We start from the raw sequence: 27,739 nt of genomic DNA, 5'->3' as shown, positions 1-27,739 counted from the left end.
ATGGCGGAGCCCAATTTGTTAAAGGCTTGTAGCTAAAGCAACATAAAAGGTCTAAAATCCAAACTCTCATTGTTGTGTTACATTGCTTTTTACAATAAGGACAACCAGAAGGAAGCTGAAGGGAAAGTGGGTAATAGATACTCTCCCTCCATCCTCCATGCTTGAGTTGCTTGTAGACCACCACACTTCTCTATAACAGAGATTAGAGATAATATCATTAACAAAACATTATCATTTTGATTTAAACCTTAAACAAAACTGAATATACACATTTGATCCCCCGCATCCACTGTTGGAGTGTTGGGAGTGATGCCCATCTAAGATCTACCAACTCAACTAACAGGGTTATTAATTAGTGTAATTAGTGATTTGGCTTTCCTAATATAAATAGAACAAGAGTACAGATGTGAGATGCCAAAGATGTTAAGTCAACAGTAAACACCCATCTCAAGGCTTGTTTTCCGCTAGCTGGTCCTGGTCCACTAAACTATTATTTGCATTCATTGCATTTAACACCATGTGCTGAGAATGCTATCCATAGATTGCAGATCTGCTGCAAATATCTCAACGAAAATTAAGAAAGTATTAAATTTAATCAGAACGAGAAAAAAGCAATACAAGAAAACATATTTTTGTAAGAAGCTTGCAAAAATATATTTCTTCGGTTGATAAAAAAGATTCCATTGCACACACACACACATAGCTAGTTTTGTTTGGAATAGTTACTACTACTAGAACAATCAAAATATTTTAGAAATATGATTTTATTGACTTTTCAAAACGAGATATTTGGGTTCCCTCGTTGTCTGTGTAGCCTAGATCATCTAACAAGCTCTAACCATAGCTGTCAAGGTGACGCCTAGGCACCTGCCTAGGTGACAAGGTGTTCTTGGAGGGTCACCTTGCCCAAACGCCTATATATTTATATGTAAGATTTCACACAATATTTTTATATTTTTATATGGTGTTATTTATAGTAGTACAATAGATATTATTAGACTATTATTCATATTGAATTATCAAATAAAGACTATTCTTAATAATGTGGACTTATAGTATTAATATTATTATTCTTGTACTAGTTTCTTTTTGTCATCTTATCTATTTGGAGTCCATCGACACACAAGTCGGTGACATTGTCTTGAACCCTTTAGAACTTTAAAACTTGAATTGGCAAGTGAGAAATAACTTTATTTTATCCAATCGACCAATAAGACTTCATAGGACCAAAAACAAGAGCTCAGCCCTTATGTTTTGTATGCTTTCTTTTCTTCTCATAAATATGTTGATTATCTATCATCTGATATAGGGTTTATACTTATTTCATGAGAATTATGGTAATTATTAGTTGAAGAACACTACTTATTACTATGAAACCTAGGGATCTATCCTAGGATTTATATTTTTTATTTAAAAAAAAAAGACATCGCTTAGGTGCCCGCCTAGGCAACTAAGCAACAAGGCGCCCCCTATCGCCTAGTTTCACCTTGGCGCCTCTATGGCTCAAACAGCAGTTCAACAGGCCAACACCTTCAGAAAAGACAACTTTTGTGAAATCTGTATGTTTTCTGGGAGTCCTCTCTCTCAAATAAGACATTTTACATGAAATCCCACATTTCCCTATGTTTCTTCTATAACAATGATACAAGTGCCTATTTGAGGGCCTATAATTTAACCATGGACATGGCATTAAATAGAACAAAATTGCAGAAGAGGACTTGTGTAGTCGAGCCCATAAATTTGGGATAAAGTTTTGTTCAATTGAATTTAGTTCAGTTAAATCTTGTTCCACGTCCTGGAATATTCATGTGAAAAATAGTCATTTGTTTGGATTGCTCCTATCTGGAGTATGCATGACAAGGTTGAAATGGCTAAGACCATAAGAACACAACCCCATCTGAAAATCTGAAGGCAAGGTCCTGAAAATGAAGGCTCAAGAAGATTAGGATAAGGATAATTTCACAATTAAGAATATTAGTGATGTGGGCGCCGGCAGCAGCAGCAGTAATTTAGTGCAGCAGCAGCAGTAATTTAGTGTTCTCAGCAGCAGCAATTTAGTGTTCTCATCCTATCTTATCTATTCAGTATTCTTACCTTATCTGCTTTCAGTAGCAGGGATTAGTAGGAGTCTTATCTATTCAGTGTTCTTATCTATCAGTTCAGTAGTATGGATTAGTAGGGAGTCTTATCTTATCTTATCAGTTCAGTAGGATAGATTAAGGGAGTCTTATCTTATCTTATCTTATCAGTTCAGTAGGATAGATTAGTAAGGAGTCTCTCTAATTAGCAATGAGTCTTCCTAAAAGTAGGACTCTTATCTCTTGTGATCTCCTATTTAAGAAACTGACTTTATTCAATAAAGGCATCGAAAATTTCAGTCAAGAGAGAGAGCAAAGGAGAGTTGGTGATCTCTTGGACAAATCACCATTAAGGCGCCAAGATAAGTTCATCAAGAGCAGGGAGAAACAAGGGAAAACAGGAGGTTTTCCCTGTGGACCAACCCATGACGAGATCCTATTTGCGGGCCCATAACAACTAGCCTCCTAATCATGTTATAATTTGGCCATTGTTAGCAAAATTGAGGTAAACAAGCAATCAAAAATAATCAATGAAACATTAAATAAAAGAGAATATGCTCCAGCTTCAACATTGTTACAGGGAAGCAAACCATTGTGCTGACTTCATGACTAATTTGGCCTGGAACTCACGTGAAAGGCAGAAGGAATTTAGTACTCCACCACCAGGGATAGGCCCACTTCTTGCTGATTTTATGGGAGTTTCTAGTCCTTGTCCTTGTGTCTCTGCATAGTGTGCGTTTTGTTTGTGTTTTGTATTTTGACTTACAGTTGAATCGGAAAATGAATAAGCAGATGGAGACAGTTTCTCTTTATTTTTCCTCCTCTTGAGGTTCGGGCAGACAAATTTTGGTTGTTCCAAACAGTCTTAGATAAATTCTTTAATAGCAATCCACATGTACATTGTCCTACATTTTACGTGCAAGAGCAATTTCACATATCTTGGCAGCAATGATCTTTTAGGGGGAAAAGCAAAATCTAAAACTTCCAGTTATTAATCGTCATTTTCAACAAGCTACCCATTTTTGAGTGTTACTTAGCTTAGCAATCAAATGGCATTGGTTTCCAAACAACTTACCAATTCTGTTTGTTATTTCTGAATCTGTTTACAGCATATATCTGCAACAAGATGGCGGATGTGTGGAGCATACCATTTCACTCTCTCCACATGTTGCACAGAAACCTCCCAACAGTGGCCTAAAACAAGAAATCCTCAATGACAATATGTTTAATGTCTTATGTACACACACATGCAGTAACTTGAGGAAATTATACCTTCAGAATTAGCAATCTCAGTTATAGATTTGGCAACATGCTCTGACCATAAGCCCTCCTCAGAGTCCTTCACATTCCCATGTACATGTAACATCCCCCCTTCATTCCTGCAGATTCAGATAATGGCCAAAAAGATTCATGATGCAGTTGTATATAACTGAGATCTTCAATCACAATTGAATCTAGCATGAAGAAGGCAATTGACAAAATTAGTCAGAAAAAAAAAGCAACATCTACTGGATTAAATTCACTTTTGTCTACTGAAAACCAAAATATGTTCCCATAAATCCCGAGCTCCTGACAGTAAGGAGGGTTTGGTTTAAAAGTCATAAAATTGACAAAGGACCAATTCTGTGAAACCATCTCCACAGCATCACCATCAAGTGACTCGATGCCTAGTCATGAGTAAAACATTAAGCCATCTTTTTTTTTTATCAATAACAACAGATTTCATTAAATAAAATAAGGTTATAAAAAAAAGGGGAGCTAAAGAATCTTAACTCCCCAGGGAAAGGATAAATCCCAAGCTGAAATAGAACAAAACAATTACAACTGAGCCCAGAACCCAGAAATCCTATTCACTCCTTGCCTAGCCAGACCATCAGCAAACGAGTTTGCACTTCTCTTAACCCAATTACACTGAACTTCCATATTCTTGTACAACCATTTGAATTTCCTCTTCTCATTACTGTAACTCCAGAGCTTAGAATTGTCTTCTTTCAACCAGTTCACTACCACCACAGAATCTCCCTCTACAATCAGCTTCTTGACCTTTAGTTCCTTAGCCCTTTGTACCCCTTCCAAGGCTGCTAACACCTCAGCCCTCAACGAATCCCCCACTCCAATTGAGCTAGAGAACATAGCTGTTATATTACTATTCTCATCTCGTAAAACCCCCCCAATACCCGAAGGCCCTGGATTCCCCATGCTACTATCATCAAAATTTAATTTGATAAATCCAGGAGGAGGATTCCATGTAGTATTCAGGGTCTTCTTAGCCGAGACTGAACTTGCAATTTCTTTCCATTTCCTTAACATATCATCTGTGAACTCATCCATTGTCTTCAACCAATGTATTACCCTTATATGGATCACTTCCAACATATTTTCCAACCCTCTCTCCTTTTCTGAGAAAATCCTTGAATTCCTTTCTTTCCATATTATCCAGCAAACAGCAGCTCTCACACACCTCCACATGATCCTTGATCTTTTTGTTGGGCAGTTAACAGAGGAAGAGGTAAACAAGCTTTGCACATTCGTTGGGGGAGTCCACCTGCACCCAAACAAAAAATCAAACCATTCCCAAATAATTTTTTACCAAAACACAGGATATTAGTAAGTGGTAACCGGACTCACCAGCAGCTCTACAAAGAATACACCTGTGTAGAGATAAACAACTATTGGGTCTTTTTTCTTTGAAGTAAGTCACCTGTGTTAATTTTTTCCAGAAAAGCTTCCCAACAGAAACTCCCAACCCTCGGAGGTATAGGTCGACACCACACATCCTTGACAGGGAATAACAAGCCAATAGGACTTTCCATATGCAATAGGGCTTTAAAGAAGGAGGCACAAGTAAAGGATCCAGAAGGAGACAAGGTCCAGATCATACTATCTGTTTTTGTCAGCTCCAAGAAAACCCCATCAAGAATGGACAAGAGATTAGAGGTACAATCAGTTCTGTGTCCTTGAGGGCTCTTCTCTATCCCAAGTTCCACCCAAACCCAGAATTTGAATTTGAGGGAACAAGGAAAGTGGCAATTGGTTCATTTTTGAAGGTGGAGTTTGCAAAAAGGGCTGGAAATTGGTCTTTCAACGGAAGATCCCCAATCCACACATGTTCCCAAAACTTAATTGAGTTACCCAAGTGCAAATCATACCTGATCCAAGGAGAGATTAGAGGCAAAATAGCATGGATTGATTTCCATGGTGATGCTCTTGTTGCCATAGCCATAATCCCAGAGTCCCATCCATTCTCTGCAAGCCTATGAATACTACCAATTATCTTAGCCCACAACTTTTCCTTTTCCAATGAGAATCTCCACAGCCATTTCCTTAGTAGAGCCAAGTTCCTCTTCCTAATATTCCCAATCCCTAAGCCTCCCTCTTGCTTACTTCTACACACCACCTCCCACCTAACCCTATGATCCTTTTTCTCCTCCCCAAGCTCCCACAAGAAATCTCTCATCAACTTTTCTAACTTGTCAGCCACCCCTGCAGGCACCTTAAAAACTGAAAGGTAATGAACGGGCAAGTTAGCTAAGGTAGCCCTAATTAGGGTGATTCTTCCTCCTAGAGATAAATAATTCTTCTTCTAAGATGTAAGTCTCTTTTCAAACCTCTCCACAACCGGAGTCCAAAAACTTCCTTTCTGAGGATTATCTCCAAGAGGAAGAACGAGGTAAATTAGAGGCCAATCCAACACTTCACATTCCAAAATGTTTGCACATGCAAAGATCTCACTTTCCCCCATATTCACACCCACCACACAACTTTTATCAAAGTTAACTTTTAGATTTGACATTTGCTCAAAAAGTTGTATAGTGTTTCAAATTCCTAATCCAAGTCATGTCCCCTCCCTCACAGAAAAGAATCGAATCATCTGCGAACTACAAGTGTGTGAATGGTATGTTCTCCTTGCCTACCCTCCACCCTTTGATTAAGCTCCTAGAGTCTGCCCTAGAGATCAATCTCCCCAAGACTTCAACAACCAAGGTGAACAAGAAAGGAGAAAGGGGGTCTCCTTGTCTTATTCCCCTCAATACCGAGAAGAAGTCCACCACCGTTCCATTCACCAAAATAGAGTAATGGCAAGTCCTAATACACCCTAGCACCCACCTACACCATCTATCCCCGAACCCAAAATTGATCATCACCTCCAGCAAAAAGGACCAATCTACCAAGTCATAGACTTTTTCCAAATCTAACTTACAAACCACACCCTTTTTCCTTGATTTCTTGAAGTCCTCCACACTCTCATTTGCTATAAGTATTTGATCAGTTATCCGCCTACCTCTCACAAAAGCTCCTTGGTTATTTGACACGATGGTAGTGAGTACCTGTCTAATTCTAATAAACAAGACCTTCGCAATGATCTAATACAAGCTATTAACTAAACTGATTGGTCTGTAGTCCCTTGGGTGTGTTGCTTCTCTCTTCTTGGGAACCATAGCAATGAAAGTAGAATTCAACCCCGGATTGATCTCTCCTCTTTTGTGAAACTCATCAAAGACCATCATTAGCTCCTCTTTCAAAATCTCCCAATAGTCTTGATAGAATGCCATCGTAAAACCATCTGGGCATGGTGCTTTTGATCTATCCATAGAGAATATTGCCTCTTTGACTTCCTCCATTTCAAACTTTCTCTCCAACCACTCCCTATCCCTTCTACTTAGATTTGGCCACTCCATCCCCTCAATCCACACCCTATTACTTAAAGGCTTCCTATAGATAGATTTAAAATGGTTTGCAAAGGCCCTAGCAATCTCACCATGATTAGAAATGATTGTCCCCTCCACTTCCAGGCTTGAGATGAGATTTTTTCTTCTTCTCCCACTTGCCATAGCATGAAAAAATTTGGTATTCCTATCCCCCTCCTTTAACCATTTACACCTTGACTTTTGCTTCCAACTAATTTCCTCCTTGAGCAATTCATCCTCCAATTGTTTTCGCAATTTCTACCTTTGTTCTTTATCCTCCTGTGTAATACAACCCCTCCCTTCCTTCACATCCAGATCTTCCAGTTGTGCAGTCACAGCTTGCTTCCTTTCTTCTAGCCTCCCAAAATCAAGCTTATTCCATTCCTTAATTTTGCCCTTCAAAAATTGTAACTTCCTATGGAACCTCATCCCATACCATTCTACTAAGGGGTCACTTTCTAACCACCATTCATTGATTTTATTAATGAAACCTGGGTGGTGTAACCACATATTTTCAAATATGAACGGGGCAGGCTCTGTATTTCTCAATTCTTCCTCTCCGATCATAATAAGCCAATGATCTGAGGTTACCCTAGGAAGTGTCCTCGAGGACAAATTACCCCAATGTTCCTCCCAATCTACTGAGAAGAGAAATCTATCCAGCCTAGAACAAATGGGATTAACTTGTAGATTGGACCATGTGAAGTTACAATGCACCATAGGAATCTCTTTAAGTTCAAACACCTCCACAAACTAGTTAAACTTCCTCATGCTTGTAGTCACCCTCTGGTTAGGATTATTTGTTTCTTCTGAAAACCTAATTACATTAAAATCACCTCCTATACACCAAGGTCCTTCCCACAAACCCCTTATATCCCCCAATTCTTCCCACAGAACCCTCCTCTCTCTATAATCATTAGGCCCGCAAACATTTGTTAAAACCCACTCAAATCCATCCTCCACCTACCTAAACTTCAAAGATACTGAAAAATTGGCCTATCAACTCTTCCAATCCTATGCAGACCTCATTCTTCCAAAGTGTAATTATACCCCCTGCAGACCCCCAAGGAGCAGTAACCCAACTGATACCCCTAGCTCTCCAAATACTCCTAGCCCATCTAGCATCAAATTCTGCTCTCTTAGACTCTTGTAACATAACTATATCTAGGTTTATCTTTTTAATCACCTCTTTAATTACTGCTCTTTTCCTAGCACTTCCCAACTCTCTAACATTCCAACTGACAATTTTCATTCTGCTCTCTTGTTTTCCTCCCCCAAACCCAATAGGTCATCACTTAACCCCCCTTCATTCTTTCCCCTTTGACACCCAAAAGCTTGTCCCCCCCAGCATCCCTTGTCAGTCTTTCGGCCTCACTTAGTTTCCTCTTCCTCACCTCACCTTCCTCCTTTTGCAAGAAAATCTTCAGATCATTTGGGTTTTTCAAGCTACACCCCAGGTTCCTCACAAAAGCTGCCACGGAATCCTCACTATTCCCCTCCCTCACACTTAACTTATTGGGACTTCCTTTCCTACTTATTCCCTCACCACTTCCTTTCCTACTATTCCCCTCCCTCACTATTCTCCTTTTGTAAGTTATTTTCCTCAAATTCATCCACTAGCCTCTTTAACATTTCCCAGATTCTTATATTTCTCTCTATTGCCTCCTCCTCCCTTTCACCTTTTTCAATGTCATCTCCACTTCTACCACTCTCTTTTCTTCCTTCTTCTCCAACACGGGATTCGTCCTCTGGAATGGGAAGGGAATCTGGCACAACAGACAAAGAGCAGTCGTTAGTAAAAAAAATCGAATTGATATAGATACCTTAGTTTTGCTAGTTCTGGGGGGAACTGTAGTGACTGGTAACAACGTCTGTTATTCCCTATTTTGGAGTGTGAATGTTATCTATTTCCTCGGCTTGATTCTGAATGGACAGCTTTCCTTTCTCTTGTATAACACAAGTAATACTCCCCACACCCTGTTGTTTACCCCTTACTGACATACTTCTATTTTGTTGTTGGGAAGCATCAAAAACTTACTTACATATAGCCTGCCTTGGAATCTGGTTTGGCAATGGTTCTTCTGGTTGAGAGCAAAGGTTTCCACCCCCAAAGATTTGTCTGTGCTCAGTTGCGTCAGCCTCCTCTTCTCTATCAGGTTGAGTCGTTACACCATCAATAATGTCGTTTTCTACTTCTTCAGTAAAAAATTGTTCCAGGTCTAGATTGGCTACAATCTCTTCCACCTGCAACTCCCTTTCTGCTACACTACCAAGACTGGAGGAAACTTCAGAGTCATCTTCCCCTTCAACCTCCTCCAAATTGCAAGCTACCCAACCTTCATCCACCGAGTCCCTCTCCGCCACATCTGCTCGTGCATACCTAGGGTTTGGGCGGTCTGAATAAGAGTGACCATCAAAGTCCGAAGCCACGTCTGTGTAAGGTACCCATTGTAGGAAACCCCTTGAACCCTGTTCAGTCCTTCGTGACTATCCAACCCAAACTATCTTCGTTGGAGAAGAAGATAGACAGAAGTTGTTGTCTATAGTCGCGAGTTGCTTCCCGTGACCCACGTGACCACTTAAAACATCACGTGGGTCGGTCTTCACACCACTGGTTAAACCGCATCTACCACCGGTTGGTTCAGAGCAGGCGGTTCTCATATTATAATTACTCGACCCACTCCCCCTCTTGGCCACATCAGCATAGGAAACCCAGCCCTCTTTTGTTCCTAACAATTCAAATTTTTTTGAATTTTTTCCTTTAATTAGCTTACTTGTGCCTTGGTTTTCCTTAGCCGACTTTACAGCTTCCCAAATAAATCTCCTTGCTCGCCAATAACTCTCACCACCGGTTGCATGCCACGTGTATACCAGCCTGCCACCTCAGCATCTTCAACCTTTGTTCTTCTTCCCCAAAGAGTCACTTCCACTTCCGAAATCAGCCAAACACGATACCAGTATCCATCAGCTAACACATCAACTGATCTGGGCAGCAACTCCGGTTTCACCCCTGCAATTTTAACCTCAGCAGTGTATAAATCCTGAAAGTTAAACTCCTCCATGGATCCTCCCAACAACTTCACTATGAATCAGCCAAACATGATTCCATTCAATATTCAAGTGGTAGGTTAAAAGATGAAAAGTTTCCCTTGAGCTAAATGTGTTAAGGGAGACAGGATTGAAGAGACACTGGATTCCTGAACTTTGACCGGCTACTAGCTGAAGATATGTTTCTTTTGGTATGGAGAAAAACCATTTAGATCTAGGCAGTATATTTTAGCTGAAAAGGCAGTATACACTTCTGTCAAAACTAAAAATATGCAGAAGACTAATATTTATCCAAAAGTTTACAAGAAAAGGAAATTAAAATGAAATAAAAAAGTTCTTCTCCTAGACATGTCATTCATCAAAAAATCAATTTCTGTATCACAACTTTCCATTGCACATAAGATACTGGTAGGTTGTCAAATCTTGGAGATGAATGTTGTTGGGCTATTCCTGTTTTTTGAGAACTTCGAAATGGGTTGGAGGCTTAGAGCTGAAAAGTATAATTAGCTTTAGAAACATAGCAGGTCAAATAGTTTTTTAATGCTTGGTCATGTTCTCTTCTTTCATATGTTTAATGAAGCTTTCAGCAGCATCATTGCCTGTCCTCCCTCTGCTATTGAACTTTGAGCCTTTCTCTTGGCAGCATTAGCTTCACCTGCCCCAGCAATCTTTCATTTTCCCCTTTATTTGCATGGGTGGGTGTGCGTGTGGGTGGGTGTGTGTGGGTGGGGGGGATATTTTGGACCACTCCCTTGGAAGTGAGTATATAACCCCCTCTTTTATTAAGGAACCTTCTCCGCATACATTTTAGAGAGTAACCTCCAAGCATCACTCAACATGAAGGTGTTTTCCAGGTAATCCTTTTATTCTATTTTATTTATTTATTTATTTATTTTTTTTTTTTTGAGAGAGAGAGAGAGAAATTTTCCAGGTAATCCTGTCAACAAGAGTGCTTTCCAGGCAAGCTGTTTAAACTTAGTGAGAGCATTTACAAAGCAATCCCTGTGATAGAAGGCACCTTTAGGGAAGCCCTTTATTTGAGATGCTTTCAAGGCAACTCCTATAATGTGGGAGCTCATAGCTCTCTTCCCAGCATGTTGTGTCATACCATCCCATTTGCAACATAACCTCAACCTTAGGTGGATTTCATCACATCTTGAAAATAGGGACATGTAATAGTATGAAAATCGCTATACACAGCATGAAACGGACATAGAGAAATTTGGCCAAATAAATGTGACAGGTTAGGGATACAGTTGCCTTTAATACTTCTCTTAAGGTTTTATTGGTTTGCAGTGCTATTTCATTTGCACTTGGTACAAATACACGAGTGCAAAAAGAAGAATGCAAATTCTGGTTCACTTCTGCTTTGAATTTTACTTAATTTGGTTCAGGTTTTATTTTACTTCATTTGCAGTGCAAACAAACAAAATAAGGTAAATTTTGAAACAAAAATAAATCAGAATTTACACTAAAATCATTGGCACTCCCATACTTTTTGCACCAATACAAATGAAACTGCACTGCCCCCCCCAAAAAAAAAAATGGCCCAAAACTCAAGACAAAAGTTTGGCTTTTTTTAAGTAAACATATTTTCAATATTAACATACATATATAAATAAAACAACTAAATATAAATGTATGAAGAATTATTAAATATAACTTTTGATCTGAGTTTTAAAGATCAGTACAATTCATTTGTTAAACATTATCTTGATAAATTGACTTATTGACAAACTTTCTAGTTGAAGTCTTAGACATCACCTTAATGCCTTCACAGCAGTAAGCCAGCTACCCTCACTTGTTGGCAAGAGACCCAGGCAGACACGATCAGCAACCCCCTGACACACCAATCAACGAAATAAGTCATGGAAAAAAAAACACTTCTTATTTTGATATCATTTTTTTAGTAATAAACAAAAAATAAAATTTTATTAATAAAAGAAGGAAGCATGTTTTGATGTCATAGGCTTTTCTGTTTTCTTGGGAGATAATATCAGTTCAATTGGTGTTTTCTTTGTGAGAGCCCTCTGGATACTGGATAGAGTGGTGTTGAACTACCAAGTCTCCTAATTAGTTTTGAGTCCTAACTGCGCTGATATTAACACAGTGCCTAATTTATCTACAGCATGAACTTCTGGCTTTCAACTTTAGGTTCATGTTTTTACCATGCAGAAATTAGAGTAAGATAATGCACAAGATAGTGCTGGTGACACTAGATATGTTTAGAAAAAAGCATCTAGGTTTCATGCAGAAGCATAGGTCACAAGGCATTCTATTAAAAACATAACAATAGATGTAAGCATACTCTAGCAAAAAAAAACAACAACTAAAAGCAAAAGATGTAAACATACCACACTGACAAGACAAATTTCTAGAAATGTCATACCTATCTAATCCAAGATCAAAGTTGAATGGCTTGAAGGGATGACGGTAACCACCCAATATTCTTTGGAAAGTGATCCCTCTCTGGAGGAAGAAGCAACTTCTTAATATAATGTTATGCACCTTTGTTCTTCTTAATATAAAAGATTTTTATTAAAATCTTTATCCCTCTCTAGGGATCTCATTTTTTCTTTATTTTTAATAAAAATCATTTATATTAAGAAGAATAAAGATGCATAACATTAGTTGGGTGGTTACAGTCATCCCTCTCTGGAGAGAGCAGCAACCTCTTCTCTCTCTTCCCCCGCTCCTACGGAAAAGGAATCTTTGGAGGGAGGGGCTTCTAACCTAGGGTAGCAAGAAGGTGTTTGAGGTTTCTAAAGGAGATAAATACCTTGTCTGAATAAATTTACTTTACCTTTTCCAAAAAAAAAAACCTTTCTTTTCATCTCAAATTGATTTCCTAATCTATTCTGGGAATTATGGAGGGTTGTGGAGTTGAAAACAAATTTGCAAGTGAAATGGGATCTGGAGGAGGAGGTGTTGGAGACCTCTTCGAGGTCGGGACCATCACTATAGTTAAGTTGGATGGTACAAACTACTTAGAATGGTCACATCTGCAAAGATGGCCATTGGTGCTCGTGGGAAATTGGGGTATGTCACCGGTGAGGAAAAGAAACCTGAAACTAACCACTCTCAGTGGGTATAGGAGAACTACATGGTGATGACTTGGTTATGTAATTCCATGTTACCATATATAAGTAAGAACTTTTTATGGGCTAACACAGCTAAGGAGATTTGGGATGGAGTAGCAGAAACCTATTCACATAATGAGAATGTTGCTAGAACCTACCAGTTGAGAAACCAGGTGATTGATACTAAGCAGGGAGATAAGTTTGTTGCTATTTATTTTTCAGCCCTCAAAACCTTATGGAGGAGATAGACCATCTCGAGACTGTGGTTTGGGAAAGTAGCAAAGAAGCAGCAACTTATCAAAAGCTAGTAGAGAAGAATAGGGTTTTTGAGTTTCTAGTTGGATTTAAACCTGAGTATGACATTGCACGACGGCATATTCTTTCCCAAGACCGTGGAACTCTCTCTCAGGTATATGCCTTTGTCTTTGGAGAGGAGAGTAGGAGGAATGTGATGATGAGGAACCCAGGCCTTGAGCAATCAACTATGGTTAGCACAGTGAAGCCTAAACCGAGTGGGGACAAGGGTGGAAATGAACTAAGGAAGGAGGACAAGAAGGATCTGATCTGTGACTACTATAAGAAACCTAAACATACCAGAGATACTTGCTAGAAGCTTTATCACACCTTGTACCAAGCTAGCTAGAAACAAGAAGGGAAATGTGAATATGGCACTGACAGTGACTGGTGATTTATCAGGACCACCTACAACAGCCTCTCTAAAGTTTGTTGCAGTAGTTGTAGTGAGGGTCGAATTAGAAAGATATGGGCAATTTCTGAATTAGAGGGATACAACCAGTTCTAACTCATTATTAAGTGGACAGCAAGGTGCAAGTGGATTAAGAGGTAACCATTCTACTTCGTTTGCACATATAGGTAATTTACATGCCACTACAAATTATGTATCCACTACAGACAAGGGGGGGGGGACCTCCCTGGATTATAGACTCAAGAGCCTTAGAACATATGACCAACATTTCCACCATTTTCTCCTCATACCACCTCTGCTCTAGCAAAGATAGAGTTTCCATAGCAGATGGGTCACATGGTCCCATTGCTAGGAAAGGATCTGTCAGGATAACCGATACCATTACCCTACCTTATGTCCTTCATGTTTCTAGACTAAGCACTAATCTTTTGTCTATTGGTAGCTTGACAAGAATTTCAACTGTTCAGTAATTTTTTCTCCTGGTCATTGTATTTTGTAGGATTTGGAATCAAAGAGGACGATTGGGAGTGGTTGTGAGGTGAATGGAATCTATCTTCTTGATGTGCTTCCCAGTCATCAGAGTCATCATGTCAATAAGAGCATTGAGTCAGAGTCAGTGGGTTAGATTATGCTTTGGCATAATCGGTTAGGGTATTTGTCTTTTTCTTCTTTGTGTTTTTTGTTCTCAAATTGTTTGAGTCTGTCAGTTGGTCCAGCTTGGAGTGTGAGGGTTGTCAACTTGGAAAGCATTATAGACATTCCTTTAAAGCAAGTAATAAAAGATGTTCTTTTGTTTTTTATATTGTTCATACTGATGTTTGGGGGCCATACCATGTTTCCTCTATGGGTGGCTATCAGTATTTTCTTCTGTTTGTGGATGATTATTCTCGATACTCTTGGATATATTTGATGAGGTTTCATGATGAGGTACCATCTTTGGTTCAACAATTCCAGCAGATGGTGCTGACGCAGTTTGGGGTACAAGTTAAAGTGTTTAGATCAAACAATGCCAAGGAATACTTTGGAAAAAAAAATCTGGCATCATACCTATTGGAGCATGGTGTAGTCCATTAGAGCAGTTGTACATACACTCCACAACAGAACGGTGTAGCAATAAGGAAGAATAGATATATTGTGGAAGTAGCAAGAAGCATGATGTTGAGCTCTATTGTTCCAGTTCGTTTTTGGGGTAATGCAGTTCTTACAGCAACTTTCTTGACTAGTCGAGTGCCTTCTTGTGTCCTTGGATATAGCACTATGTTCACCCTTCTTTTTCCTAAGGGGAGACATTCCATATTCCTCTAAGGGTGTTTGGATGTGTATGCTTTGTCCATGTTCTTGGTCCTCACCGCTCAAAGCTGGATCCTAAGGCGAAGAAGTGTGTTTTCCTTGGGTATGTAGGAAATCAGAAAGGGTATTATTGTTATAATCCAATCTACGGGAACCGATATGTTACTATGGATGTCACCTTTTTTGAGTCCACACCTTTTTTCTCGGGGGGTTCCTCTCAGGGGGAGTGTTATGGAGAAGGAAGTGAGCAATCTATACCACTTCCTGTTCCAGCTCCTTTGTCCACTCCAATGTCTAACCTACCTATCTCACCCACTTTGCCACCTCCATTGTGTCCTATCTCTCAGTGTTTTACACAACAGCACAGGAAGGTTGATTCCACAGTAGAGGAACCTACATCACTCCCTATCGGCGGCACGTAGGAGATTCTAGGTTCGACTGACACAGACCCAGGTATGCCTCTTGTTTACTCTGATGGTTTAGTTCCTATTGATACTACTACCCCTGCTCCTAACACCATTGCAGATGACCTCGATTCCCTGTTGCACTCAGAAAAGGGAAGAGGAAGTGTAATACTCATTGCATCTCACACTATCTTTCCTACAATGGATTATCTCCTATATACCGAGCCTTCCTTTCATCCCTTGACTCCGTGTCTATACCCAAGAGTGTTAGTAAGGCTCTCTCCAAACCTAAATGGAAGACAATAATGCAGGAGGAAATGAAAACATTAATTAAAAATCAAACATGGGAGATTATGGATTTACTTGATGGCAAAGAGATAGTTGGATGTATATGGGTTTATACAGTGAAGTACAAAATTGATGGGAGTATAGAAATGTACAAGGCATGGCTGGTTGCAAAAGGGTACACTCAAACTTATGGCATAGATTACTTGAAAACTTTTGCACTAGTGGCAAAGATGAACTCAGTCTGGATTCTTCTATCACTAGCAACTACATACTCTTGGCCACTCTTCCAACTTGATGTGAAGAATCCTTTCCTCAATTGGAACTTACAAGAGGAAGCGTATATGGATCTTTCAGCTAGCTTCTACAATGATGTGGAAAAAGAAAATGTGTGCAGGTTGAAGAAGTCTCTATATGGTTGAAGCAATCACCCAGAGCTTGGTTTAACAGGTTTAGAAGTGCATTGGTTGTATTTGGCTATACTCAATCTGATCACACACTTTTTGAGAAAAGAAGAGGGTCACTAGAGTCAATTTTGATAGTGTATGTGGATGACATTGTAGTCACAAGAAATGATCTGAGCGAGATTGATACTTTGAAGAAGAATCTACACAAAGAGTTTGAGATTAAGAATCTTGGGGAGCTAAAGTACTTTATGGGCATTAAGGTGGCAAGGTCCAAGCATGGGATCTTTATCTCACAAAGGAAGTATGTTCTAGATCTACTACAAGAGACAGGAAAACTTGGGGCAAGGGCAGCTGATACACCTATTGATCAGAACCACAAGATAAATGCTTCAAAAGGTGAACTGGTGAAGGATGTTGGAACGTATCAGAGGTAAGTGGGATAGTTTCTATACTTATGTATGATGCAACCAAACATCTCTTATCCAATGAGTGTGGTGAGTCAATACATGCATGCCCCACGAGTTCAGCATTGGGAGGCTGTTTACAGGATGTTTTCCTATTTAAAGGGACACCTAGGTAGAGGGATATTGTTTGCTGACCATGGACAGTTGAAGTTAGAAGCTTACACAGATGTTGATTGGGTAGGGTGTCTAGATGACAGGAGATCTACATCAAGGGTTTGCACTCTTGTTGGAGGTAATCTAGTTTCATGGAAGAGTACGAAACAGACAGTTATGGCAAGGTCAAGTGCAAAAGCTGAATACAGAGCCATGGCACATGGTGGCTCAGAGCTCCTTTGGATTCGTTCCTTGTTAGGGGAGATTGGAGTTGAGGCCGAAGAACCTATGATGCTATATTGTGACAATCAAACAATGATTAACATTGCCCACAACCCAGTTCAGCATGGTAGGACGAAGCATATAGAAGTGGATAAACATTTTATAAGTTTGCTTACCATATGTTACATCTAACTTGCAACTTGCTGATGTTCTTACAAAAGATGTTGCAAGAAACAAGCTGGAGCATGATCTACGCAAGTTGGGAATGTGTGACATTTATTCCCAACTTGAGGGGGAGTGTTGAGTTTTGGGCTAATATTACTTGATTTTTATTTACATAACATAGTTAGCGAGTTATTGGGCCTTAGGCCCATTAGTTTATTTTTAAGTTGAGAGTGCTTATTCAGTTTTTACAAGTAGCCGACTTACTAAGGGCATACTTGTCTTTGTACCCTCTTTTATTTGTGAGTATATAATCTAATGAAAAGGGCGGCCAAACCTAATTTTTGGCTTCTCCCATTCTCTTCTATCTCTTTTCTCTTTCTTTCTCACCTAAAACCTTTTCTTCTCTTTCTTTTACAGTTTTTATATCAAAACAGGTCATCCAAACTTTTCCACTTTTCTTTTTCAGCAAATATCCTTTGGTTCCTTTCCTCCCAAATTGTCCAGCAAACTATTTCCCTAGTGCACCTCCGCAAGATTTTTCCCCTCTTTCTGATCCGGCTACCAACTGAATAGATGAAGAGGCTTCAAATGCTTGACGGGGGAGTCCACCTGCAACCAAATAAAGAGAGAAACCACTCCCAAATAAATGAAGTAAAAGGGCAGGATATAAGTAAATGAGAGCAAGACTCACCATTGGCTTTACAAAGGGTACACCAGTGCGGGGACAAGCACCAAAAAGGCTTCTTTCTTTGAAGTTGATCACAAGTATTATTCCTTTCCAAAGCTATTTCCCAGCAAAGTGCTCCAACCATGGGTGGAACCAGTCTTCCCCACACTTCTTTAGAAGGAAAGGGAACGACAAGAGAAAGAAAAGGTTGAGCTAGGATGCTAGGGCATTGAAAAAGGAGGCACAACTGAAAGAGCTAGAAGAGGAAAGGGTCCAAAACCGGGCAATCCCCCTTTGACAGTTCTAAGAAGACCTTTTGAAGTACCTGAACCAAGGACCACACCAACTCCATCTCAGAATCTTTAAGACCTCGTCTGAAACCCAAATCCCAATTAAATTAAGGTCTTGGACCAACAGATGAAACTAAAGATGAGGTATTTAAGTTTTTGTACCTAGAAAGGGAGAATAGGGAAGGGAATTGGTCTTTAAGTGGTGTCCCCCCCACCCACATGTTCCTAGAACCTTACCATGTTTCCAGAACACAAGTTATACTTGACAAAAGGTAGAAAACAAGGAAGAATGGAATGAATGGCCTTCCAAGGTGTTGTTGTCATTGCTCCGACCGAAATTCCTGCATCCCATCCATCTGTCGTCAACCCGTGTATGCTCTAAATCACTTTTGTCCACAATGTCTTGATCCACCAAAAATCTCCATAACCATTTTCCCAACAAGGTCGTATTCCTCTTCTGAATGTTCCCAATTCCTAGACCCCCTAGTTCCTTACTTCTACTCACCATTTCCCATCTCATTCTGTGGTCCCTCTTTCCTCTCCCAATTCCCATAAAAAATCTCTCATTAGCTTCTCCAACCTTCTACATATCCCTGCAAGCATCCTAGAAACCGAAAGAAAGTAGACCGGCATATTGGCCAAAGTTGATTTGATCAAGGTAATTCTTCCACCCATCGGAAGATAATTCCTTTTAGGCAAGCCTTTTTGAGAACCTATCCACTATGGCACCACCAGGCTCCAAAAATGTATGCTTCTAGGGTTGCCCCCCATAGGTAAACCCAAATAATTCATAGGCCACTGCTCCAAAAATTTATCCTTTTAGGCAGGCAATATCCATGTTGATGCCTGCCACAAGTCTTATTGAAGTTAACTTTCAGATTTGTCATTTTCTCAAAGACTTGGATCACCTCCTTCATATTCCTCACCCAATTTAGATCACCTCCCTCATAGAATAGGACAATATCATCGGCAAACTGTAGGTGAGTAATAGGCACACTTTCTCTTCCCACTCTCCAACCTCTCACCTCAAATCTGCTCTCTAGAAAAGAATGCCTAGCACTTCTGCTACTAATGTGAATAAGAAAGGAGAGAGTGTGTCCCCCTGTCTAATACTCAGATGGCTGGAAAGTGGTCAACTATTGTGCCATTAACCAAAAGTGAGTAAATGACAAGTACTAATGCATCCCTTAATCCACTTACACCACCTATCTCCAAAACCAAAATTCCACATCACTTCCATTAAGAAATCCTAGTCCACCAAATCATAAGCTTTCTCTAAATCGAGCTTGTAAATCAAACATGGGGAGTCTTTTTGGGATCAAAACTGATTTGCCACATGAACTCCATGGTCATTTAGAGTTTCATTAAATGACCCAATTAGCATACCCATCCCCATTTGGTGTAAGAGATCTCTAAGGCAAAGAAAACCCAATATCTGACCCAAACCCCTTGCATAAACAACCCATGTAGCAATACACTGTTAGTAACAGTCAACTTAACCTATTTACCAGGAGGCACTACGGATTTCCTTTTTACCATAGATAGAAAATAAAATGGCATTAACATAAAAAACAGCCTCCCACTAAACCAACATCATATGCCAAAGTACCTCAGAAGTATACAAAATTGTGGTTGCAATTCTACAGTCAAGCCTGGGACAGAAATATGGATAATAGAAGAATAGATTTGAGAATAAAAGAAACCCAGGGAGACATACCTTAGGTGCTGTGACACAGTTATCTCCTTCAAGTATGACACAACGATCTGCAACAGAATTGGCTTCAACATTTCGTCTGAGAGCCTCTACAGCATGGGGATTCCACTCACATGCATAAACCAGCTTTGCTTTGGCCCTGCTTGACAAATATTTCATTACGATTTTAATAAAGAAGGGATCCAAAATTTTCATTGAGATTAGTTGCAAAAATGATCAGTAATGGCATATTAGCATTGTACACACAGGCAAATGGATAGGGATCCACCATTCCATGTGTCGAAATCATCTCAACTGCAAAATTTTCCTAGCTAAAGGTCAACCCCATGGGATGATGTTCACTATCTAATCTATCAAAACTTTAACTGAAGCAGCTGCAAATAAATTATCAATAAAAAAGTATCTGCTGCAAATCATCCAAACAAGTGAGATATAAAGGTTATGATCATTTGATCATCTACATTTTTGGTCAAGGATATCTTTGATCTGGGACCCAGCAAAGGGTGACCCAACTTACTGCAAGCCTCATGTACAATCCTATGCAATTCATAGATAAGCATATGATACATCTAATTGCACTTAATTATCTCTTCAAACAATTATGTAAACTGCAAAATGTTACAAAGGACGGAAGCTTCAATAGATTCTAAACAGGAAAGAGGGGAAGAAAATTTTCCTCTTGACACAACAAAGAAATTCAAAGCAAATGAAGAATAACATCCATACCCAATAAGAAAAGGCAGCACAAAATATCCAATTCCAGCAAACAAATCAACAATAACTTCATCTCTACAATCCAAATGGGCCATGCGGAGCTTCTCAGAAAGATTTCCCCAGGAGAACATGCACTTTGTCGCATCAAATGAGTATATTATTCCATTTTCACGATGATCAACCCAGCCATTTTCTCCCACAAGGATCTCCAGGGTACTATCCCGTGTTCCAGTTGGTGAAATGCGACCCTAGAAAGAGCCAGCAATATCATGTGACAAGCATTCAATGATGCCAACTCCTAGAATACCAATTTTAGGCATTTTTCCAAGAACTTCTTGGCTAGAGAAATTAGCAAGGGTTTTTTATCTCATAAATTACCAATTGACAAAAAACATGATATTCAATATTCCAATTTCTATTTGAACTATGAACATATATGATTCATAATAAGTCAATCATTTATAGTAAATGGAGTGTAATTATATTCAGGATACAGAACAAGTCATTGGAAGGTTAATGCTTTACTACCTCAGTAAGTCATTAAAGAAGGGATTACTAATTTTACATCCCTTGTTATGGGATGTAAACTTTTATCCCTGCTGTGATTTCATAATACTTCTTTTACCTTTTATGGGTAACAATGCATAACTCTATCAAGAATCGGAACAAAAATGAGTATAAGCTTCTGAGATTTTTTTTTTTTGATAAGTAACTCCTGAGATCTGATTGGAAGACCACAAGTAAAGTAATTACACCTGATTTCTGAAAACACCTGACCTCATAAAGCAACTATCAGAACTAAGCTTAATTGCTCCAAGGAACCTCCGCAATCTGTTATTACATAATACTCAGGCACTTCAGCATACCTTGGAAACAGAGTATTGTACCAACCATACTGTAGTGGACGAATACAATTTTCAAGATCCTGTTCTAATGTTAGTTATTTCCTAGCACTGCTATTGCCATGACTCATTTTGACCATAGGAATATGAGAATCTTATATCATTGCAGAAGCCACTGCAATAGAGTTTATAATATTAGAAAATTTCAAAACAAAATAAATATTACTCAAAATTAGTAGTAGGTTGGCTGCAATCAAATAGTTTGAGAACATGATCCCTTAGACAACCTGTAAGGGAATTATTGAGCCTCACAAGGGAGCTGGGTGCACAAGTTTCTTGGTATAGGAGGTCAGCAAATGCTTTAGCTGACAACCTAGCAAAGCAAGGGGTGAATCAGGAGTTTTTGTTTTGGGCAGTGTTGTAATTTGTTTTTGTTCAGGTCACCTTACACTTTAGTAGGTGACAGTTGTATCTCTGGCTTATTAGCCAATGAAAGTAACCATTTCCTATCAAAAAAAAAAATAAAGTTTACAATATCAGTGCATGCATATGAAGTTATCATTGATCATGACCTCTCTACATTTGTCCAAGTGCCAGATTTTGGCAAATACAGTTGGTTTTCTTGATTAAAATCTCATGGCATCCATGATATCACAACCATTCAGGTTTTATTATCAATTTTCCTATTGAATATCATTTTCCTAGGAAATCATTCACTTTCATTATATTTATCTTCAATCTAAACCTTTACCTTTTGTTACTATTCCATTCCTTGTTATGCCTGGTACAGCAATGATGTATATCCCAATCATAATATAGTTTCAAGTTAGGGAAAAATCGTTAAACATCCCCTGACATTTGTAACAAATACTAAAACTCCTCTCAGTTTTACCCTAATCCTTAAAACTTTCTCTCTCAAAAAAATCTGTCATTAATTTTGACAGAATTGAGGACATTCCGAGAATACCCTTAAAACCTTTAAATTTTTCAATATGCTGCCAAAGATACCCCTTTATAAAAATTAAAAAAGAAATAGAAACCAAAATTTACTATTAGCTCTGAAATGACTGCTTCACCAAATCCTAAACTATTTGCAACAGTAGAATATTGTGGTTAGAGAAGATAATCCATAGATATGATGGGTTCATATATGCATGTAAGTTTATCCGGTGAATGAATTAAAACTTCTATATTTATTGTTCTTTTATTTTTTTACCACTAATATATTCATAATGCAATTTCTTATGCATATCATGGTAGAAAAACTGCTATTTACTTCTTGTTGTATTTAGGACTGATATTGAATCAGTACAATATTGCAGGTTTCAACCCCTGTAAATTCTTCATGAACCTCAATTTAATGTGACTTTTTGTTCAATTTAACATGAATTTAAATAGGGGCATTATTGGGTTTTTGATAAAACTTTAATGTCATATCTAACCGTGTACCAATGGCAATTAATGGCAGACTAATTGATGGGTTATTCTTGTCCTGCCACGTCAGCCAATAAGGGAGGTTAAGTCCTCTGAAAAAGGTGAGTAAAGGTTTGAGTATTTATAAGAAACCTATGGGGAAATTTTAGTATTTATCCCTTCAAATTGTTATAAAATAACCATGAGCATAGTCTTATTGAATTAAGATGCATTTGATAACACTATATGCCATTAAAAAGAAACAATTTTAGACAGAAAATGGAATAAGACAGCAATTTCAAAACCAAGATGTTATTTCTTTGTTCCTTGTTATGCCTAGTACTGCATTACATATTTCCATCCCTTCTCTGATGTTTACCATGATCCTAAATAGTTCTATACTATTATAAAATAACCATCAGCACAGGCTCAATGAATTAAGATGCAGATGATGACACTAGAGACTACCAAAAAGAAACGATTTGAGATAGATAACGGAATCAAACACCATTTTGGCAACTAAAGGCATATTAAATCCAAGCCCTAGATAACATACTTGACGAGCAAGCCGACGAGTACCAAGTGATCTAGCAACAGTAGACCAAAGTTCCTCCCCAATTGAATCCCACAATGGGTCTTTAAAGGATGTCACTGGCAGCACAACAACATCTCCAAGCCGTTCCCACCTGAAGTAGTAAATTTATTAAACTGAAGGTAATGTGTATTAGATATAAACAACAAAAGCACCATATTGTCATACTAGTCCAACTTGAAGTGCCAAGTTTATAATTGAAGAATTTAAGTACCTCTGAAAAAAATAAGTGCATACCCACTAGGGCCTACAGGCAGATACCAAAAAGAATAGAAACAAGCAGCATCTACAGCATGAACCACAAACCTTGTAGGTAATTGCTCTAGCAAATGTTGTGGTAGGCCTCTGTGCTTTATCAAAGAACATACTGCTTCACTCATTATCTTTAGTGGAGACTTTGGAAATTTTCTGACACTGATTACCTCACCCACAAGTATGGAACCACCACATGACAACAAAAAATTCAATGCTGTTGAACAGGAAACTTCATTTACTGAAATCTCCTTGCTTGTAAATTGTACAACTGGATGGAGGCTATCAAGGCCATCAAATTTGTCTTTAATATTATGCTCCTTTTCACAAAAGAGAACACAAAACTTTTCAGTGATAGGTATGCAAATATATGTTCCATCTTCTTGGGAATAAACCTTCCTCCCAAGATCCAACCATCCAAACTTTTTCAATATATCTTTCCCCAGTTTGGCATATTTCCTTTCAAGTTGAAAAACCCAATGCTTAGAACCCATCTGATTCTCGACACTTGCACTAAATACTTCACTCTCATTATTTAAGTTAGAATCTTCAGTTATGGTATGTCCAAGATTATCCACTGGAGTCAAAATGGCACTGTTGTTCTTTGTCCTCACATCCCTTGGATGGTTTACAGTAGGTCTTAGTCCCATATCTAAAGGAACAGAAAATTCAGCTAAAGATGTTAACTGTAGCAAACTCATTTTCATTGGCTCACTGAATTTTGTTCCAAATGCATAACATGATGCTCCACCACCAACCATAATAAGATCATCATGAATAACACTGGCTGTGCTACGAACAAGCAGGTGTTTGCCAGCAGAATTGAGCATAACATGCTTCCAAAGGCCGAGTTCTAAATCAAGTAAAGCTACTTCTTGATGCTGCTGTCTGACAGGACATCCCCCAATAATGCCAAGGTAATTTTTATAAACAAACATAGAATGCGAAAACCTTGCATGAGGCATTCTCCCTGTTGTTGCCTCTTTCTTCCAAAGACATGTTTTGATATCAAAGCTGTAAAGGTCTCCAAGTGCTTTTTCACCATCATACCCTCCAAACATAAATAACTGAGACCCATGTGACACTAAAGAATGGGAATGGCGTGGGGATGGCCACTCCCCCCGGATGTTTACCTCAGTCCACTGTAAATTCTCTGTGTCAAGTACATGCATAGAGGAAAAGATCACATCATTGTTAAGTCCACCAAATACATAGATTTTTGAGCCTACAACTGCTGCAGCATGCCGGTGCCTGTGTAATACAAAATATATCAAGTTACAGGTGGGAAAGAATTAATATCTACTTTGGAATTGTTACTCAAACAAGGAGACTAATGTGTAACTATTAAGCTTCAAGAATGATAAAAGGTGATTAACATTTGACGAGGCTTGCCTAGGATGAAAAGTTCTTTTTTTTTTTTTTTCGAGTGAAGCAGTTTCTGTAGATAGTTATACTACTGATGCTCCTGCACAAGTTTTTATCATACATCCAATTGCAGGATTCTTTTTCACAAAAACTAATCACCTAGCAGTGCAATTAGGACATTAAAATAGAAGAATTTAGAACATACTAATTACATCACCTAGGATGGAATACACTGCCAGTGCATTCTAGAAACTTCCATGTTTTCTTATTTGTGTCAAGAACCCAAACATCTTTCAGAATATTCATAGGATCACTCCTCCCTCCAATAACAAAAACGCATTCCCCAACCGATGAAGATGTGTGACCCAGGCGCGGAGATGGAGGTCCCTCGATATCAATGGCATTTAATGTCCCGCACAGTGGGTCGAGTACTAAAGAATCATTTCTTCGTGCATGTCTCCCCAAGCCTCCAAAACCACCAAAAACCAGAATCTTTCCGTATTTTGCATTCTTTAAGGTACAGGCTGAGTGACCCCAGAGAAAGAGCTTCTCAACCGATTCTCCAACAATCATCATCTGAACAACAGAAACACTGTATCCAGGATCTCTAAGAAACCCTGCCAATTCAAAAAATAAATTATGATCCATGGTCACTGTCAAAATAAAGAGAAAGTTGTCCTGCACTCAAACTCAAAACAGAAACAACAGAAACAAAGAAATGCGGGATGCCTGTGCTTATTAGTAGCTATCGAAAGATGAAATGTACACTCATTGAAGCATTGTACAGTACAATAGAACTAATTTGCATTGTTTACCAGAAGCCATCAAAAGAAGAAACTTACACTCATAGAAGCACTGCGCAAGCTACCAAGAACTAAAGTTGCACAGAAACTGACTCAACTTACATTCAGAATCTAGTCATAAACCCATCAATGATAAGATTACCTGATTGTGCATCATCAAGTCTAATCTGGGAATTTTGGTCACTATCTGTGAGTTTATTAGAACCAACAGTCAGTTCATCATTTACACTACATCCGTCTTTCCCTGAAGTACACATTGAGGAAATCTTCTCATGTGTTCCCGTGTCCGGAAGAACTCGATCCTCAGGAGTCCCCATTATTGATTCGGAGATATCAATGCACTGCAATGCTCGAAGAAAGCCTTGGGTTCTCTTCCGATTAGTCTCCATTTTCTCGTTGGCAATTCCGACAAGGTACCGAACGTACTCGGGTGAGACCATAATCCTGCCCATCTCCCCCAACGGCACCTCCAACCGTATAGAGCATCGAATAGCGATGATTATACGCTTGTGTAAACTGGTTATGCCCGATTCTCTGAACCCACAAGATATGGCAGTTGATACGAGAGACTGAGCCGACGGGATGTCTTTGCATTCAACGGCGAGGATGAAGGGCTCGAACCTGAATACCAAGTCACCTTCCAGGCTGGGAGGAGTGGAGTCGGAGGGTTTAAAGAGAAGGTTGACTACGGAGTCGGGATCGGCAGGGTCGTGGGTTATAAAGATCCAAGAGCCACCTCCGGCCTTCTTCTTGGTGTGTGAGGAAGCGGCGTTGTAAAAGGGTTGGCAGAGGATGGAGATACGGCCGGAGCAGGAGCTGGTGGTGAAATAAGCGGGATGTCGATTAAGTGCTTTGAGGAGTGGAATTATGGTTGCGTCCAACGTTCCTTTCGGTGATTTATCCGTCTCTGTTGAGTCCATGGCTGCAAGAGTACTCGCCTTTCTCTTTTCGAACTCCATGCTTGCTTTCCGTTTCCGCCTGGACAGTCTATTATCCTCGCCGCTTCACCAGCCTCGGCCGCGCCAGGCGACACCATTCCATCACTCCTCCATGTATAAGTAAGTATCTGCAAAAAGTTGTTTTTGACTTTTGACTTCCTGATTAGGTCTTCGAATCATGATCTAGCCATCTGATTTGGATTCTGGACTTCGGCAATCGGCAATCGGCATTCGGCATTCGGCATTCGGCATTCGGCATTCGGTATTTGCTGAAGCAGCGAAGCATACAGTTAAATGGCCGGCTAATAGGAGAAATATCTCCTATGGCACCAATCCAACAATTCAAAATAGGCCACGACAGTCCATATTTCCTACACGGTAGGGGTAGAATCTTTTATCGATGTCCCCAGTCCCCACACCCACATGTGGACAGCCACTTGGAGGTTGGACGCTACCCTAGAAGGGAACCCAACAGCCTGCGATTGGAGAATGCTCTCCACATGACACGTAACCCCACACTATAATATGATTGACCAAAATAAAAATTTTAATCCTGAAAAACTCTTTCCCTTAATCCAATCTAGTTCTATCCCCCTCCTCTCTCTCTCTCTAATTTCCTTCCTCTCCACCGCACCCTACAAACCTGGGTTGCAACTGGAGCATTTTTTTTACCCTACAAAACCTTTGCAACTGGAGCATTTTCTTTACTCAATACACCATTCAACCTCAACGGTGCGGAAGGCCAATAAGTTTTTTGTGAGATAAATCATCTATTGCTATTCGACAGGTGAGATAATAAATTTCTGACTCTTACTTTTTGTTTTTTCAAATAGCCAATTATATTTAAAAAGTTTACTGAAATTGCTTTTCCATATGTTCAATTAGTTTCCAAATATTTATAGTTTACTGAAATTCTTCAAGGATAACTTTGGGTCAAAATCATGATATCAATTTTATTTTAGGCAAGACCATAGCAATACTTAATGTTTTGTTATCTGCCTTTTACATTAAGATGTACCATGTAAGGAAATTTTAAAATTTGCTATGATACAATTAGGAATGACAACGGGGTGGAGATCATATTCCCCATTCCCAATCCCTGCCAATGATAAAATTTGTCCTCGGGATCGGGGATGGATCCCCTCTGGGGACTCGAATCTCAAAATTTTTTTAGATAATAGTTTTTTTGAAAAATAAATTTATTTAAAATAAATAAAAA

At 39.1% G+C, this 27,739-nt stretch overlaps 1 protein-coding gene across 7 annotated transcripts; it reads right to left on the bottom strand.

Moving 5' to 3' along the window:
• Window positions 1-217: 217 nt before the first annotated feature.
• On the bottom strand, window positions 218-26,803 carry LOC104612804 (Met-10+ like family protein / kelch repeat-containing protein). 7 transcript variants are annotated; one of them, XM_010280384.3, is made up of 10 exons: window positions 25,725-26,803; window positions 24,997-25,396; window positions 23,469-24,665; window positions 23,127-23,256; window positions 20,328-20,563; window positions 19,605-19,740; window positions 11,579-11,655; window positions 3,351-3,457; window positions 3,154-3,272; window positions 218-553 (listed from the first exon to the last, which is right to left on the bottom strand). In XM_010280384.3, the coding sequence occupies exons 1-9, from the start codon at window positions 26,539-26,541 to the stop codon at window positions 3,166-3,168; spliced, it is 3,207 nt and encodes a 1,068-aa protein (XP_010278686.1). In that variant the 5' UTR covers window positions 26,542-26,803; the 3' UTR covers window positions 218-553; window positions 3,154-3,165. The 7 variants fall into 7 exon arrangements, 4 of the variants coding, with proteins under 4 accessions (XP_010278686.1, XP_010278688.1, XP_010278687.1 ...); XM_010280386.3 differs by lacking the exon at window positions 218-553 and adding an exon at window positions 609-1,919; XM_010280385.3 differs by lacking the exon at window positions 218-553 and adding an exon at window positions 2,924-2,983.
• Window positions 26,804-27,739: the final 936 nt, after the last annotated feature.

The sequence above is a fragment of the Nelumbo nucifera genome, chromosome 1 (genome assembly GCF_055504915.1).
Source record: "Nelumbo nucifera cultivar China Antique chromosome 1, China Antique-T2T, whole genome shotgun sequence".
NCBI classification, from domain to species: Eukaryota; Viridiplantae; Streptophyta; class Magnoliopsida; order Proteales; family Nelumbonaceae; genus Nelumbo; species Nelumbo nucifera.
Note: the sequence above shows the minus strand (reverse complement) of the source record. Positions and strands in the feature narration are given on the sequence as shown.

Excerpts from the sequence above, each read along its gene's own strand:
- LOC104612804 (XM_010280384.3), bottom strand. The coding sequence starts at position 26,541 with ATGGAGTTCGAAAAGAGAAAGGCGAGTACTCTTGCAGCCATGGACTCA. Across the intron at positions 25,397-25,724 it reads ACTTGATGATGCACAATCAG|GGTTTCTTAGAGATCCTGGA; the intron begins GTAATCTTATCA and ends TTGAATTGGCAG. Across the intron at positions 24,666-24,996 it reads GGCAGTGTATTCCATCCTAG|GCACCGGCATGCTGCAGCAG; the intron begins GTGATGTAATTA and ends TGTATTACACAG.